This window comes from Sminthopsis crassicaudata, chromosome 2, assembly GCF_048593235.1.
Source record: "Sminthopsis crassicaudata isolate SCR6 chromosome 2, ASM4859323v1, whole genome shotgun sequence".
NCBI lineage: Eukaryota > Metazoa > Chordata > Mammalia > Dasyuromorphia > Dasyuridae > Sminthopsis > Sminthopsis crassicaudata.
The window spans coordinates 629,732,242-629,751,122 of record NC_133618.1 but is presented as its reverse complement, the minus strand read 5'-3'; the positions used below and the strand labels follow the sequence as shown (position 1 = coordinate 629,751,122).

General features: G+C 35.1%; 1 protein-coding gene across 3 annotated transcripts in view; it reads left to right on the top strand.

The window, feature by feature from the left end:
- The first annotated feature begins 429 nt into the window (after positions 1-429).
- Positions 430-18,881, top strand: part of LOC141558749 (cytochrome P450 2C23-like) — a 32,685-nt gene continuing 14,233 nt past the window's right edge. The window contains exons 1-5 of one of the 3 annotated variants that reach the window (XM_074296424.1): positions 430-642; positions 12,518-12,680; positions 12,993-13,142; positions 13,487-13,647; positions 15,816-15,992. In XM_074296424.1, coding sequence (XP_074152525.1) covers positions 463-642; positions 12,518-12,680; positions 12,993-13,142; positions 13,487-13,647; positions 15,816-15,992 — 831 coding nt within the window. In that variant the 5' untranslated portion in view covers positions 430-462. The remainder of the gene's footprint in view (positions 643-12,517; positions 12,681-12,992; positions 13,143-13,486; positions 13,648-15,815; positions 15,993-18,881) is intronic. The other 2 variants (XM_074296426.1, XM_074296427.1) reach the window with 2 other exon arrangements.

The following is an 18,881-nucleotide window of genomic DNA, read 5'->3' as shown; positions in this document are numbered from 1 at the left end:
ATGGTGTAAAAATAACCCATGATTTTGTTCTGTCAATAAAAAGCTATAATTACAATAAAAAAAAAGAAAAAAGAGAAAAAGTTTAAGAATGCTTTTAATAATTGTATAATAGTAGAATGATCTACTTGGTTCATGGGACCTCCATCTTATATTTGAAGAAAAACATTTTGAATGGGTAAAATAATATAAAAATTGTTATTCTTTATATTCTCTGTCATCACTGTAATAGTGGGATTAATCCACACAAGAATTAAAGGTCAATTTGTTAAAAAAAAAAAAAAAAAAAAAAAAGATATATCCTTAATCACTGTTGGTTGCTTGGTTAATGGAAAGCTAATTTAATGCCTACAAACCTACCCAATTATTGGCTGGGCATTGCCACACCTTGTTTCTGTCAATGATTATAAAAACCTAATACTTGAGCTGATACCTCTTAGAGCTGTCGGACCATCTCTCAGGGCAATGGACCCTTGGGGACTCACCACTTCTGTCCTCCTGGCTTGTGTTCTTTTGCTGATCTTCTTATCTCAATGGAGTCAGGGACTCAAAAGGGGAAAGCTCCCACCAGGTCCTACTCCTCTTCCATTTTTTGGCAACCTCCTGCAATTGGATTTGAAGAACATGATTGCAACATTCTCACAGGTAAACGGGTTGGATTTGGGGTTTGAATACCAGCTGATTGGGTTGTGTAGGGAGACACAAAAATTCAGATGTATCTTTAAATCAGGACTCATGGAGATTTAGAGTCCTAGCTCATGAATGGTGAATTAAGGGCTCTGAGTGATCTCTCCATCCACAATGATGGTAATCATTAGTTGATTGTTTTGTCAAAACTTTGGTAGCAGCAGCAGAAATTCAATATTTACTTTGTGTTTCACATCACACTATAGGTGTATATACATTTATAAATATATATATATATATATATATATATATATATATATATATATATATATATATATACACATAAAGATAAAAATCACTCAATTAATGAGAACTTCTTTGGCACCTACTATATGCCAGGCACTATGACAGAAGAGAAACTTACGGAGAATAAAAAAATCTCTCCATAAAAGAAAATAATTCCTGTCTTTCAGAAGCTTATGTTCTCCATAAGGGATACAACAAATTCATAGACAAGCAAGTGAAAGGAAATTAGAGGACAGAGAAATCACTCATAATCTGGGACCCCAAAAAGTTTCAGGTAGGAGAGAATACGTGAACTGGACCTTGAAGGAAGTAACAAATTCTTATTGGAAGAGAGGGTGGGAATGAATACCAGGTATGGTAGACAGCCTGCATAAAGACAAGGAGTTGGGAGATAATATAGCTAGCAGGGTAGGTTAGTAAAATTAGAGATGAGGAATAATATAAAATAAATCTGCACACTTAAGTTGGAGCCAGCTGTGGAGGCATTTAAGTGCCAAGTTAGTGCAAACTTTTTGAGTTGAAGTAGTCAGAACTGAACCATGGCAATATTGAGTTGTTAGTTGTCTGGATTATTCATTGCAGATGTGAAATACTTGAAGGAAGAGATTGATCTTGGAGGTTAATGAAAGAAAGGATAAAATATCATTTATCAAGTGCTTATTATGTGCTCAGTATTGTGAAAATAACAAGGTAAGAGATTTCAGATGGAAAGACCTTGTGCTCTTTAGGGAACATTAACAAAACTCATGGTAATTCAGAGCACTTAATGACAATTCTACTTATAATGTATCTTTTCTGATATTGAATCATTCCACAGTGAGCCTCTTTTTCTTTTCTAGGATTCAATTACTGAGGTTTCAGCACTTACAGAAGAAGTTGTCAGTGTTGTCCTTGTAGGAATAATGTGTGAAAGGCTGTGATCAAAATAGAAAAAGTTATCTGAAGTGTAGGGCTGCCACTATCAGGGAATTTTGCTTCCTGCTAGAGTCAGCTGTTTAGTAACTGGTAGTGGTGGTGGTGAGAAAGGTGGGTCCCTTCTCCCTAATCTTAGCTCCTCATTTTAAGGAAGGCTGTTTGGCCTGTGCTGAAAACAAAGTCAGTGGTCTTGGGGCAGGAGTCATTGACATGAAGATGGATTCCAAAGGCTCTTGAGTAAGAGTTGTGGACTATATTCATTTCCAAGGGAAGTTGATGGTGCTTTTACTTTCCTGTCATATTACATCTTCTCTTTCTCTTGGAGTGACTTATTTGTTTAACGTGTTTAGTTGCCTGTCTCACCAATCTGTTACAGCAGTTTAAGCAAGGTGGGGGTCAGCAAACATGTCATGAAGCAAGATGGAATAGATGTGGGGACCTGAAGATAGAATCTATCAGATTTGACCATTGATTATTGTAAGTATATTTAGATATAAATAAGAATTAAGTCAAATATAAATCCATTATGGCAATTCAGGGTTAATGGAATTATCTTCAAGGATAGTCTACCTCTTGGGTGTTCTCAAGGGAAATGGGTAATTTTGGGGAAAGAAGTAGTTTTATGAGAAAGATATTTAGTTGAATTATGTATATATTATTTGCAATGCCAATAGGACATCCATTTTGAGTACTTCTAAGCCACTGGTTATGTGGAGTATAAAAATGATAAATTCTAGTTCTATAAATTTGGGAGTCTTCAGTTTGGAAATAATCACTGAGGCCATAGGTGCTGAGATAATCTAGTTAGAAAGTGTTTGGCAGTTCATGAGATCTTCAAGGGAGTAGAGAGAAAAGAGAGCCCATAAAATGAATCTTTGTAGTCAGGAGAAGTATAATGATGCAGCAATGAGAATTGACAATAAGCAGCCAGACATGTAGCAGAAGAAACAGAAGAGACAAGTGTCATAGAAACCATGAAGAAAAAGGACTCCTACTATTTCTTGATTATCCAAGCTCCTACTTCATCCTCCCTCCATTGTTTTGGGGAGATTTTGCCTTTTTTCATTACTTCTTGATGTCTTATAGAGCCATTAGTTTCAAGTCATTCCAAACTAAATGTTAAAAAAGGGGAAAAATACTTTGTAAAATAAAGGGAAAAGAAATTTACATCAAAAGATGTTTGTCAAACATTAAGGAAGGGACACAGTGATGACAGTGAGTCATCCTATCTTCATCAAGCATAGAAAATTCCAGGTTAACCTCATGTCCTTTGACAAAGTTAGAAAAGTGACACCTCTTCCATTGCCACAATTACATAGAATATGCAATAATGGGATATCTTTTACATAGGAAAAAGAGGAGACTCAGTTACTTGCTGGGACCATAGTTTGAGCTTCAAATATATCTCCATTGCAAATGTATATGGGAATGTAGATCTCCTCCCCCTCTTCATCCTCCTCCTGGTCCTCTTCCTCCTCATCCTTGTCTTCCTCATTCTTGTCCTCCTCTGTCCTACTTCTACGCCTCCTACTTCTCTCTCTTGTTCTTGTTCTTCTTTTTCTTCTTGTTCTACTTCTTATCCTTGTTCTTCTTTTTTCCTCCTTCTCTCCTCCTCTTTCTTCTTCTTCTTCTTCTTCTTCTTCTTCTTCTTCTTCTTCTTCTTCTTCTTCTTCTTCTTCTTCTTCTTCTTCTTCTAATTCTTCTTTTTCTAATTCTTCTTCTAATTCTTCTAATTCTTCTTCTTCTTCTAATTCTTCTTCTACTTCTTCTAATTCTTCTTCTTCTTCTACTTCTACTTCTTCTTCTTCTAATTCTTCTTCTTCTTCTTCTTTTTCTTCTTCTTCTAATTCTTCTAATTCTTTACTTCTAGAATACTTATAGAAAGTTCCAATATTTTTCATTTTTTTAGAAGTTCAAGAGGTCATCTTCAAACCCAGGAAGTTAGGGAAGGAAGATATAAACAAGGCTTACCAAAGACCCTCCTAACTCCAAGGAAATATTTCACAAGGGCTTGGTTGAAAGTTAAATTGATGTTAAAATTAAACAAATGTTCAAATCAGATCATCAAGTTCTTAATTGGGTTCAGATTTTGCGGAAAACTTATGGGGTTTTATAGTAAATGATCAAAAGAAGTGGAAGCATTGCATGTTCATAGTTTTTTTTTTTTTTGTCTAACATATGTAAAAACTGAGGAAGATTATATGCTATAGTGGATGGAACACTAAGTCTAGTGTCAGAATTCCTCTGTACTTTGCTACTTTTGGAACTTTGGCCCCATCCTTTTATATCAATGGGCTCTAGCTCATTCTTCTGTGAAATAAGAGGATTTCCAAGACTTCTCTCTTTAGATCTATTCCTATAGTTCAAGTTATCCATGCCTCTCACCATTTCCTCCCATATTTTTGGGTAATAGTTGCCTCTACTCTAATTTCCCTATATAAAAGGAATATAATTTTGACTCTTCAATTCTGCTTTCAGTAATTTGTCCAACTGTTAGTGCCTTCACATAGGAAAAGGCAACACTGATACATCTATGATTTCACTGTTTTTGCCTTGGTGAGTCACTATTACATAACCATCACCTTACGTTATCTGGTCTCCTGGGTCTTTCCTGCAAGGTCCACAAGTCACATTTTTAGGACTAGGTGTTAGGTTAGGCTTTTTTTTTTAGATAAAGGTATTTGTTTTCTAAATGGTATAGCTTACTTAGCCCTTTTCACTCTATTTCCCTTATACTTAATTTCAGTTTAGTATCAGATAGTCATATGGAAGATTCCTTCTTTCTATTATCTTTCTCTGAAATCATCCAAATTTATGACAACATGGGATTCTACACTTGTGGGAAAAAGTTTTGATCATGGATTTTAGGAAAGCTTTTAGTGATATTTAGACCTGTGAACAAACAAATTTATTCACCTTGTTGTCCCCCCAATTTATCCCCTGGTGTTAGAGAGGATCAAATGTGCACCCAACCTGAAGTGGAGGAGTAGTCTGGCTTAGCAATGGGATAATGTGAAAGTATAATGATCGAGGGAAACTTCCTAAGAGCAACTCAACTTATCAATAGATGCATCTTCTAACTTGTGATTTGTGAACCTTTGTGAGGGTAAATTCCAAATGCTTCCAAAGTTATAAGTTGCCCTAACTACATATTTCCCTGCATATATATCTCACTGCAATGGTACAGTAATTTTGTATTCAATCCCTTCTTATAGAACGTAGAGAGAGATTTGGCACACACCCCTTAGAGGACCCAAACTTCTATTTTGGATACAGAATGGGGAAGTGAGACAATAGGTCAATGAAACAATTTGGAAATTAAGCTTATAAGAATGTGTTGAAAATAAATGTAAGGTAATTTCTGTGGAGGGGAAGGCACTAGCAATTAGGGGAAAGCCTATGAAAAACGTGCAAAGAAAGTGTCATTTGAGCTAAGCTTTGTGAAGAGTAGGAATTCTAAGAGCTAAGGAAGAAATGGATCCTAGGCATAGGAACTACATAAGCCTTGTAGCATAGAGTGATGTGTGAGAAACATCAAGAGTATCAGCTAGCCTGAACCATAAAACAGATGAAGAAGGATAAGGATACTTGACAGGTCAGTTCTGGCTGGTTTGTAAAGGACTTTAAATGTTTAAAAAAAAAGTTATATTTGATCACACGGGTAAAAGGGAACCATTGAAGTTTGCTAATTATGAAGTTAAATCTATTCTTATATATTGATATCTTAGCCATAGATAAGGAAATTTGGAAGATTTTGGTGTAAGGATAAAAAATTTTATTTTATACTTTTTTGGTTTTTTTATTATTATTATAATATCTTTTTATTTACAAGATATGTGCATGGGTAATTTTTCAGCATTAACAATTGCAAAATCTTTTGTTCCAATTGTTCCCCTCCTTCCCTCTACCCACTCCCCAAGATGGCAGGTAGACCAATACATGTTAAATATGTTAAAGTATATGTTAAATACAAAATATGTATACATATCCATACAATTATTTTATTGGCTATGGTGTTAAGTGTGGGTCAATGCCTAGTTTCTGCCACACTGATTTCCAATTTTCCCAGCAATTTTTGTCGAACAGTGAATTTTTATCCCAAAAGCTGAGGTCTTTGTGTTTGTCAGAAACTAGATTATTAAAGCTATTGACTATTTTGTCCTTTGAACCTAACCTATTCCACTGATCAACTAGTCTATTTCTTAGCCAATACCAAATGGTTTTGGTAACCGCTGTTTTATAACATAGTTTTAGATTGGATACAGCTAGGCTACCTTCATGTGATTTTTTTTTTACCCATTGGTTCCCTTGAAAGTCTTGAAATTTTGTTCTTTCAGATGAATTTTGTTGTGATTTTTTTCTAGGTGATTAAAATACTTTTTTTGGGAGTCTGATTGGTATAGCACTAAATAAATGGATTAGATTAGGTAGTATTGTCATCTTTGTTATATATGCTCGACCTATCCAAAAGCACTTAATATTTTCCCAGTTGGTTAGATCTGACTTTATTTATATGGAAAGTGTTTTGTCATTGTGCTCATATAGTTCCTGATTTTCCCTTGGCAGATAGATTCCCAAATATTTTATACTTTCTGAGGTTACTTTAAATTGTACCTCTAACTGTTGGATTTTGTTAGTGATATATAAGAATGCTGACGACTTATGTGGGTTTATTTTATATTTACAATTTTGCTAAAGGTGTGGATTATTTTTAATAGCTTTTTAGTAGAACCTCTGGGGTTCTCTAAGTATATCATCATGTCATCTGCAAAAAGTGATCATTTGGTTTCCTCATTACTTACTCTAATTCCTTTAATTTTTTTCTTAACTCTTATTGCCAAAGCTAGCATTTCTAAAAAAATATTGGTGATAGTGGGCCACCTTGTTTCACCCCTGATCTCACTGGGAATGGTTCCAATTTATCCCCATTACATATGATGCCTACTGATGATTTTAAGTAGATTCTACTGATTATTTTAAGGAAAAGTCCATTTATTCCTATATTCTCAAGTGTTTTTAATAGGAATGGATGTTGGATTTTATCAAATGCTTTTTCTGCATCTATTGAGATGGTCATATGGTTTTTGTCAATTTGGTTATTGATAGAGTCAATTATGCTAATAGTTTTTCCTAATATTGAAGCAGCCCTGAATTGCTGGTATAAATCATATTTGGTCATGGTGTACTGTTCTGGGCATGATTTTCTATAGACTTTTTGCTAATATTTTATTTAGGATTTTAGCATCAATATTCATTAGGGAGAATGGTCTATAATTTTCTTTCTCTCTTTTCAACCTGCCTGGTTTAGGTATCAGTACCATATCTGTGTCATAAAGGAATTTGGTAGGAATCCTTCATTCCTTATTTTTTCAAATAGTTTATATAACATTGGAGTTATTTGTTCTTTAAATGTTTGGTAGAATTCATATATAAATGCATCTGGTCCTGGGAATTTTTCTTAGGGAGTTTGATTAATAGCTTGTTCTACTTCTTTTTCAAAAATGGGACTAATTAGGCATTTACTTCCTCCTCTGTTAAGCTCAGAAGTGTATATTTATGAAGGTTGTGATCCATTTCACTTAGGTTATCAAATTTATTTGTATAAAGTTGAGCAAAGTACTTTTTAATTGTTACTCTAATTTCCTCTTCATTAGTGGAAATTTCTCCCTTTTCATTTTTAAGACTAACAATTTGATTTCTTCTAGTCAGATTTACCCAAATGTTTATCTATTTTATTCCTTGTTCATAAAACCAACTCTTAGTTTTATTTATTAATTTAATAGGTTTTTTTTACTTTCAATTTTATTAATTTCTCTTATTAATTTTAGAATTTCAAGTTTAGTATTTGATTGGGGTTTTTTAAATTTGTTCTTTTTCTAGTTTTTAAGTTGTAAGCCCAATTAATTCATTGATCTTTTCTTTCTAAATTTTATTTAAGTAAGCCTTTAAAGATATAGAATTTCCCCTTATTACTGCTTTGGTTGCATCACACAAATTTTGTTATGTTGTCTCATTGTTGTCACTCTCGTGGGTGAAATTATTAATTGTGTCATTGATCTGCTGTTTCACCCATTCATTCTTTAGAATGATATTATTTATGGTCCACTTACTTTTTGGTCTATTTACCCCTAGCTTTTTGTTGAATGTTATTTTGATTGCATTGTGACCTGAAAAGAATGCATTTACTATTTCTGTCTTTCTGCATTTAATTTTGAGGCCTCTATGTCCTAATATATGATCAATTTTTGTATAGGTTCCATGAACTGCTGAGAAGAAAGTGTATTCCTTTCTGTCTCTATTCAGTTTTCATCAAAAATCTATCATATTTAACTTTTCTAACATTCTATTTACCTCTTAATTTCTTTCTTATTTGTTTTGTGGCTTGATTTATCTAATTCTGAGAGTGTAAGCTTGAGATCTCCCACTATTATAGTTTTGCTGTCTATTTCTTCTTGCAACTCTCTTAACTTCTCCTTTAGGAAGTTAGATGCTATACCACTTGGTGCATATACGTTTAGTATTGATATTGCTTCATTGTCTATACTACCCTTTAGCAAGATATAGTTTCCTTCCTTATCTCTTTTAAATAGGTCAATTTTTGCTTTTGCTTGATCTGAGATAAGGATGCTTTTTTGACTTCACCTCAAGCATAATAGATTCTGGTCTTACCTTTTACCTTTACTCCATATGTATGTCCCTGCTTTAAATGTGTTTCCTGTGTACAATATATTGTAGGGTTCTGGCTTTTGATCCAGTTTGCTATCTGCCTCCACTTTATGGGAGAATTGATCCCCTTCACAGTTATGGTTAAAATTACTAATTCTGTATTTCCTCTCATCTTATTATTCCCAGATTATGCTTTTCTTTTTCTTTCCTCTCATAGCCCCCTCCCAGTATTAAACTTATAGGTACCACTTGCCTCACTTAGCTTTTCCTATTTAGAATCCCTCCTATTCCCTTTCAATCCTTTCCTCTTGTTATACCTTTCCCTTATTACTCTTTTCCTTTTGCCTTTCCCTCTCCCACTTTTTAATGAGGTGAGAGAATTTTTCTGTAAACCAAATATGTCTTTTATGTTCTCTTTGAACCAAATCTGATGAGAGTAAAATTCACACAATGTCCCTCCCCCTGCCTAAATTCCCTCAGATATGATAGGCTTCTTTTGCCTCTTCATGGGATATAATTTCCCTCTTTTTTATCTCCCCTTTTCCCTTTTTCTGTTACTATTCCCTTTCCATTCCTACTTCCCTTTTTATATTATATTAGTAAAATCCAATTATACATGCATTCTTTATGTATGTCCATAACATAAATACAGTTTTCAAGTGTTCTTTTTACCTTTTTCTGCTTCTCTTGAGTCCTATAGTTGGAGGTCAAATTTTTGTTTAACTCTGTTTTTTTCTTTCCTTTTTTTCTTTTTTTAATAATTATAACATTTTTATTGACAATACATATGCAAGGATACTTTTTTTTACAACATTATCCCTTGCACTCACTTCTGTACTGATTTTTCCCTTCTCTCCCTCTACCCCCTCCCCTAGATTGCAGGCAGTTTTATACATGTTAAATATGTTATAGTATATCCTAGATACAATATATGTGTGCAGAACTGAACAGTTCTCTTGTTGCACAGGAAGAAGTGGATTCAGAAAGTAAAAGTAACCTGGGAAGAAAAACAAAAATGCAGTTTATAATCATTTCCCAGTTCCTTCTCTGAGTGTAGCTGAATCTGTCCATCATTGATGAATTGGAATTGAATTAGATCTTCTCTTTGTTGAAGATATTCACTTCTATCTGAATACATCTTCATACAGTATTGTTGTTGAACTGTTTAATGATCTTCTGGTTCTGCTCATTTCACTCAGCATCAGTTCATGTAAGCCTCTCCAAGACTCTTTGCATTCATCTTGTTGGTCATTTCTTACAGAACAATAATATTCCATAACATTCATATATCACAATTTACCCAGCCATTCTCCAATTGATGGTCATCCATTCATTTTTCAGTTTCTAACACTACAAAAAGGGCTGCCACAAACATTTTGGCACATACAGATCCATTTCCCTTCTTTTGTATTTATTTGGAATATAAACCCAGTTGTTAGCTCTGATTTTTTCATTAGAAACAAATGAAATTCACCTGTTGCACTTTTAAATGTCCATCTTCTTCCCTGGAAGAAAATACTCAGCTTAGCAGGGTAGTTTATTCTTGGTTGCATTCCAAGTTCTTTTGCCTTTTGGAATAACAGATTCCAGGCCCTTTGATCCTTTTATGTGGAAACAGATAGATCCTGAGTGATCCTTATGTTGCTCCTCGGTATTTGAATTGTTTTTTTCTTGCTGCTTGTAATATTTTTTCCTTAGTCTGATAGTTCTGAAATTTAGCCACAATATTCCTTGGAGATTTTATGTTAGGGTCTTTTTCAGAAGGTGTTCAATGAATTTTTTTCAATGCCTATTTTACCTTCTGATTCTATTATATTTGGGCAGTTTTCTTTGATGATTTCCTATAAAAATAGTAATATTTTTATATTTATATAAATATTTTTATAAAAATATAAAAATGTGTTCATCATAATTTTCCAATTGGAAAAAGAAAATAACTCAGTAAAAATACTTTCCTGGGAGTACTTTATCTTTTCCAATTCACAAATTCTGTTTCCCTGGGAATTCTTTCCCTTTTCCAATTCACCTTTTAGAAAGTTATTTTCTTTTTCCACTTTATCAAATTTTTCTTTATGTGAATTATATGTCTTTTCTGTACTCTCTTGCAGAGCTTCTCTTTTCTTTCCCCATTTTTCTTCTAGCTCTCTTTTAAGATTTTTTTGTAATTTCTTCTAAGAGAGCCTTGTGTGATGGGGATGAGGTTACATCCCCCTTTGGGATTTTTGTCTGGAGATTCTCTGCTATTAGTCTCCTTGGGGTTGAAAACCTGCTCTCTTTCTGTATAGAATCTATCAATGGTTAGAGTTTGCATGGCTTTTTTACTCATTTTTTAAAAGGCCTTAGTTTCTGTCTTCAGGGCAAGGAAGTTACCAGCTTCCTCTGCAGAATAGGTATAGATAGATATACAGAAGCTGTCCTGCAAATGGGCTGCAAAGAGAGGCTGAGCTGCAGAAGTGCTCTGGAAAGAGCCCTGCAATAGAAGTATCTCTGCCCTGGGAAGCAAGGCTGCACTGAGGAAGTTCCACTGTGTCTGATAGAGTGGCCTCCACCCTGCAGATTTGTTGCTGCCCCAGGGATAGCCCCTCTGCTGAACAGATTAGTGGCTGCCACAAGCAAAAGCCCAGAGCTGCAGAATACAGCTGTAGAGCTGTGCTGTAGTCCATGCTGAGTCACTTCAGGTGCTGGTTGGATGTAGCCAGATCCGGTTAGATTCTGGCAATTTTTGAGTACATTCTATTTTTGGTTGTCTAGTAATTTCTCTGCTGATCTACTGCTTTGCAACCAAAGCAGAGCAGCCAATTGTGATGGAGTCTTCTCTGTAAAATTTCCACCTAATCCCTTTCATTCAGTGTGCTAGACTCTGTGTTCTACCTCCCTGCCTGCACTGGCCTGCTCTTGCCAATCAGGACAAACCTATTCTGTCAATCTTCCAGATTATTTTCAGCTGGTAATTTGTTGTACTCCCAGTATTCGTGGATTTTGCCAGTCAAGCACTATTTCTGAGGCTGAATTTGGTAATTAGTAGTGAGGGTAGAAGGGGACCTTAAAATGATACTTATGTCTTCTCCACCATCTTGGCTCAGCCCTATCTTGTACGTTTTTTAGTGTAGAATTCCTATGTATACTCAAGGATGATATTAGTCCAAGATGTACAGATCTGTGAGCTATGGACATAACAATTATGAGATGACCAAGCATAAGAGTAAAGAAAGAGAAGAGAAGATGGCCCAGGACAATACTATGGGGAAAACTAACAGATGTTTGGTTAAATATAGACTATAATCCAGCAAAGGAGATTGATGAGTGGAAATGAGAAAGGGAAAGGGAATAGGAAAAGATACAGACAGAGACAGAGAAAGAGGAAAAGGGAGGTAAAGAGAGAAGGATTATAGAAACCCAGATAGAAAAGACTAAAGAGAAAAGAAGGTAGTCAAAAGAGTAAAATGTTGTAAAGAGGTGTAGAAGAATGTGAATTAAGGTAAGGCCATAAATTTGGGTAAACTTAAACTATTAGTAATTGGTGAGAGTAGTTGGAAGTAAGTGTTGATGACTGCAAAATTACTACAAATATTTCAAAAGGAGAGGAGAGGCAACAATAATAGCATTTTAGATAGCTTTTTTAGATAGCTTTTGTTAGGAGGTGGCAATGCCCTCTCCATTTTGGATGGCATTTTGCCATGTCTTACTATAAATCTTCCATAGGTAAACTACCCAAAATCAAATGCAGGCCTTTTTACAAAATTTTTACTCAAGATAGGTACCAATGGAGCAAAATCTACCCAAAAAAATCTGTGCCATGTAATAAAAAGGATTTCTAAAAAGTAAACTAAAAAGAATGTTATCCCACAGCTTATGTCCTTTTATATTTGGGATTCATTTACAACATATTGTCCCATGCATGTATAGGTATGCATATGGAACATCATAAGGTAATTGTGGGGGATATTTTCAAATCTCTAAAGATTTACACTGAATGTTTCTTCTTTCTTGGCATTCTTTTTCATAGCTGGCTGAAAAATATGGCTCTATCTATACTGTTTATTTTGGAAGTCAGCGAATTGTGGTGCTATATGGATATAAAATTATGAAAGAAGCTCTAATTGATCAAGGAGATGGTTTTTTAGACAGAGGAAGTAATCCAATATTTGATGATGTATACAAAAAAACAGGTAAGTTAAGTTTATTCAGAAGAGTGATTGAAAAGCAAAAGGGTATATCAGAATGTTTCGAGTAGAATGGAATACTTTACTCCAGAGCATAGTTATCAGTTTGATTTTTAATGTCTATTTTCAGCACTTAAGAGAAATCATTAATGTGGTAGTAGTTGTGCTAAATGCAGTAGCATCACATTTTGGTTTAAATTGAATAAAATAAAATTTGCTCAAAGAATTATTCCAAAATCCTACATCCACCATGTATACTGTGCTTTCTACCACCTTCAGTTTTAGAATGACCAATGTTCTGTTCTTCCTTTTGTCTAGGAGTTGCTTTCAGTGATGGAGAGACTTGGAAACAAATGCGTAGATTTTCCCTTATGACCCTAAGGAACTTTGGGATGGGGAAAAGAAGCATTGAAGAAAGAGTTCAAGAAGAAGCCCAATATCTGGTGGAGGAACTCAGGAAAACCAAGGGTTGGTTTTCTTTTCTTTCCCTCTGGGGATGTGGGGTCCAATTAAGCATCCCTAGGTCTAAATACTATTTGCTTTGGCAATCATTCTAATGTTTGCCTCTGTCCACTGAAAAGGAAATCACTGTGCTGGGCCAGAAAACTTCCTTCTCTCTTCTCATACTCTAATATCTCAAGTAAATTTAGTTTTTCTATAAGGGTAAAGGAAATTGTTCAGTAGAACAACATCTTCTAACCTTAGAGGAAATAAATATGGCATGGGCAGAAGAAATGTCCAGGTTCTACATAATTTGGACATTTTTGTTAAACTTGTTTTTTTTTCCTTTTGTTCACTTTTCTCTACATTAGGTCAGCCCACTGATCCCACCTTCATCCTTGGCTGGGCCCCATGCAATGTGATCTGTTCTATCCTCTTCCATGATCGATTCAAGTACAATGATGAGAAATTTCAATACCTGGTGAAGTTGATAAATGAATTCTTTCAGCTGCTTAATTCACGATGGGTACAGGTAAAACTAACAATGTCTTCATATTACATGGCTGTTTGCTCAGTTTCAGCAATAGGACCAATACACCATGGACTCTCAACTCTTAGCAAGGTTTTCACCACACAGGAACACACACACTTCATAAATTATGCACTCAAGGACAATAACATCATGTAATATCTTTGGTTCTAAAATGAGATATTCTTTTCCCAGTATTCTGTGAACTACTTCTAGGCAATACAAATATTTAAGAAATAGAGAGAACTGTCTGATTAGATTTTAGGATATTCCAAGTATGATAATGCTCATAGATTTGGGCAAGTAAAGTAGTTATTAACAAGGAGCCAAAGCTTAGGCAAGCAACCTACAGATTCTGGAAGTGTTATGGGTTAGTCTCTACAATGGATGGGCATGTAGGATAAAAACTGTCATTCGCTAAAACCAGAACTAATGATCTTCATTCCTTCTCCTGCCTCACTAAGGGTGCCTTTTGCTCTCACTTCAAGTACTGACCTTTCCCAACATTTTTTGGACTCTAATTAATTGCCCTTCTCACCAGTCTTCATCACCAGTTCTACTCGAATTTAACTACATTATCCTTTGCTAATTATATCTGGAGACCAAAGAACCATTGTATCTTATGCAGGTTTCTGTCGCTGCTTCATGCTTCTTTCAGTCAGAGAAATGAGATTGCTACCACCTGAAATTGAATGGCTTCTAATTTCCCTAGTTCTATTGAATATTATCCTGAAATTTGTTCTGTTCAATTAGGATATGATGTTTTGTTCGCTGATGGCTGGTATAAATTCTCCCTTTTTTCAAATCTATACCAAGTCCTTTCTGAATGGATGCCTTAAACACACACACACACACACACACACACACACACACACACACACACACACACACACACACACACAAAGACAAACACATAGACACACACTGCTATTTTACTGTAAAGATTGTGTGAAAAATTGGTCTCAAATAGCATTCTCAAAAAAGTAGGGAAGACCTAATTTTTCCTCACAAGTATTTCAAAATATATGTAAATAAAGGTAAATGTCAAAAAAAATTTGTGGGAAAACTAGCATATTGACAAACTGTTGATTTAGCTTTGAATTGTTCAGATAACCTGGAAAGGAATTTAGAAATGTCACTCCCAAATTAGTAAATCATATCTGTCTTATGAACTAGCAATACCATTATTTGGCCAGTATACCAAAAAAAATTTTAAGAAAGTGTGTAAAACTGAAAGTTATATGGAAGGGGCAGCTAGGTGGTACAGTAGATAGAGCACCAGCCTTGAATTCAGGAGGACCCGAATTCAAATCTGATCTCTGACACTTAACACTTCCTAGCTGTGTGACCCTGGGCAAATCACTTAACCTCAGCCTCAGAAAAAAAACAAGAAAGAAAGAAAGAAAGAAAGAAAGAAAGAAAGAAAGAAAGAAAGAAAGAAAGAAAGAAAGAAAGAAAGAAAGAAAGAAAGAAAGAAAGAAAGAAAGAAAGAAAGAAAGAAAGAAAGAAAGAAAGAAAGAAAGAAAGAAAGAAAGAAAGAAAGAAAGAAAGAAAGAAAGAAAGAAAGAAAGAAAGAAAGTTATATGGAAAAAAATTAACAGAAGTTTTTAGGGGGGTTCAAAGTACTGGAAAAAAGGGGCTTTTCAGTAATTGGGAATAACTGAATAATTTCTGGAAAATGAATATAACAGAATTTTATGTTTTGAGAAATGATAAAAGGTACAGCTGTGCACATGGGAAGACTTTATGAATGGCTGCCAAAAAAGTGAGTAGAATCAATTTGTACAAAGACAAAAACAACAGGAAGATATATATCATGCAAGGCTAATGTACTTTAATTGATTAAAAAAAAAAAAACCACCATGATTCCAGAGGAACCAAAAGGAAACACGGTGTTCTCCTTCTGACAGAGAGAAGATGGACTTGAAATATAAAATGTGACTCATGTTTCTGGCTATTGCCAAGGAGGGGATTTGTTTTGCTTGACTATGTATATATGTTTCAAAGAGTTTATATTTCTTTTTTGTTCAATGTGTGGAGAAGACGAGAGACAACACTCTTTGTCAATAAAAATAAATAGAATAGAATAGTTTATAATTAGAAACATAGAGGTGACTCTTTATAACAGTAAACTCACATGTTTTTCCTTGTGTTTTTTTTGGGGGGTGTAGTTCTACAACTTATTACCAGGATTCAGAGTTTATCTCCCTGGAAAACATAAAGTACATTTTAAAATTGTGAAAGAACTGAAACATTTCATTTTGGAAAGAGTAAAGGAGCATCAAAAAGTACTAGATCCCATCAACCCTCAAGACTTCATTGACTGCTACCTCTCCAAAATGCAGCAGGTAGGATGCATGGGGAAGCACCTTGCTCTTTGAACAAAGCTGATATTTCAAGATTCTTATAGGTCACCCTCTTCAAAATATATGGGACACTATTGATCATAAACAGAGACCCTCTGAAAAAGAAAAAGCCTTGGTTTATTACATTCTCATGGGAAAGGGCATCTGTACCTGACAAGGTATTTGTTAGCAAAAAGGAGTGCAAAGCATAAATTGCAAAACACCAGATTAAATAGCCTGAATGCAGAAATCCCCAAAGCCCTGACACCTCTAACCCCTCCCTCCCCAGCATGGTTTTTTTTGTCATTGCTTGGAGGAGTCTGGGGTTACATTTAAAGTGTGGAAATCTAACCCAGAACCAAAAGAATAAATTCCCTTTGAAAGAGATACTTAAATGCTAATTAATAAGAGGTGGTGGGAAACAGGTGGGGACAAAGGCCCTGCAACTTTGCAGGTACAACTATTTATTGTTATAAAGTGTCAAGTCACAATGGAAGTATACTTTAAAGCTAATATATATTCCCATAAGAATATCTTCACTCATAAAATTCCACAGAAAACCATTGGAAAGAACATTAGAAAATGTCAAGGCATCCATTTTCCCTAAGGTGTCCACTGGCTTTCTATTGGTCTCTTTGGTATATGTCTGCCTCTTAGATGAACACTGTAAGGGAAATTATAAAAATTCTGAATTTCTAAAAGATGAACTCATGACCTAGGCTTTCCTATTTAGAAGAAGATATTATATTGGAGAATAATAATAGGAATCAATTAATAAATATTTAGCAAGACCCTACTATGTGCCAGATAGTGCTGAAGACACAAAAAAGACAAAAGATAGTCCCTGAGCACAAGGAGTTTACAATTAAATGGGAGAGATAATATGCAAAAAATATATAACAAAGCAAACTCTAAATAGGAAAAAATGACATCATGAGATCAAAGTCAACTTCAGATACTAGCTGTATAGTCCTGGGCAAGTTTTACCACTACTGACTGCTTCAGTTACCTCATCTTTATAATAACATTTATTTCCCAGGGTGATTGTGACGATAAAATGATATGTTTGTAAAGCATATTGTTAACTTTAAAATACAGGTAGCAGATGGTTCAGTGAATTGAACACTGGGCCTGGATGAAGAAAGACCCAAATGCAAATCCATTCTCAGACTTTCATGTGTAAGTCATTTAACCTCTGATTGCCTGAAAATGGATCCACTGGAGAAGGAAAGGCCAACCACCCCAATGTCTTTGCCAGGAAAAGATTAAATGGATTTAGGAAGGATCAGACATGACTGAAATAACTGAACAGCAACAGACCACAAACCTGTAAGCATATACATGCTAGCTACTATTATAAATGCTGGCTATAACTAGCTGCCACAAAAGCACTCATAAGTAATTATTTTCAGGAATAGGATGAGCTTTAGCATGCTCCACAGAAAAATGAAAAAGATACAAAAGCCTCCAAAAATGTACAAATAAATTCAGAAAACAAATGAAGCACTTACAGTATCCTATTCTTTCCCCTGATAATAAAATTTTACTCAGATTGTTCCAAGATATCAGTCCAACATTGCATTTAATCCTCAAACTATATTCCCATTGTACATAGTTCCACTCAGACTGATAGAGGGAGCTGGGGATGCGTGGATAGAGTATTGAGCCTGAAATCAGAAATATTTTTGTTCAAATATGGAATAAGACACTTTATAGCAGCGTAATCCTAAGTCACTTCATATCTGTCTGCCTTAATTCCTTAAACTCTATAATGAAAATAATAATACCCTGTAGTTCCCAGTGCCATTGTAAAGATCAAATCATATATTTGTACAGGATATGGCACATAGCATATGCCTGATAAATGCTTATTTCCTTCATTCCTTCCTAGTCTCACTCAATAGACTAAACTTCCTTAGAAGGAACGATCATTGGGGGAGTGTTGAGCAAGCAATGCTTTTCCCCCCTGGATCTGAGCTGTCCAATAACTCATGTCATTGGGGAAGGGGAGTGTAGTAGAGAGGAGTAGAAAGTAAATGTCTTCTGCCCTTCTCTCCCCAACATCCCAGTCATGGCAGCAATCATTAACTGTATTCTGCCCTCGGTTCATAGCACAGCCATCTTATTTCAGCTCAGCATCATCTCTCACACAGAAAATAACTCCCTCTTAACAGTTCTCCAAGCATCAAGACTCTCAGTCCATTTTTCACAAATCTTCGAATTTAACCTGCACAAAGCATGGAAATCATTGAATCCTTCCCATGAGCAAGAAGCTTTAGGGCTTTCAGATACAATGCACATACATCTGTTTGGCTTTTAACACCTTTCACTCTGTAACTGCAGCCTTTCTTTCTAGACTGGTGATGCATTTCCCCCTTTAGAGCCTCTATGTTTCAGCCAAACTGGCCTGCTTGCTGGTTCCAATAAATGTATTCCATTTTTCCCTCTTTGCCTTTATGCAGTGTGGTTTCCATGCCTGGAATTCTTTCATTCTCTTTTCTCAACACTTAGTAGCCATAATATTCTTCAACACTCACCTGCTAACTCCTTCAAGGAGCCTTCCCTTATTCCTCCCACTGTTTCTGTCCCACCCAGAAATATCTGTGTATTTATTTTGTATACATGGCACACATACTTATCTCTGAATATGTTCTAGATCTCCAGCAGGATGTAAATTCTGTCTTATTTTTGTCCTTTGCCTTTATGTCACTACTACCTAACACTCTGCCTCATATATAATGGAGATATCTTACATATTTGCCGATTAAGGGATGTAATATATGGACAAACATGTTAAACAGCACAGGATTAAATATATTTTATTAAAATGTTCACTAGAAACTTTATTCCAAGCTTGATAACAAGACTCCTTTAGCTCCCTACCTAGATATA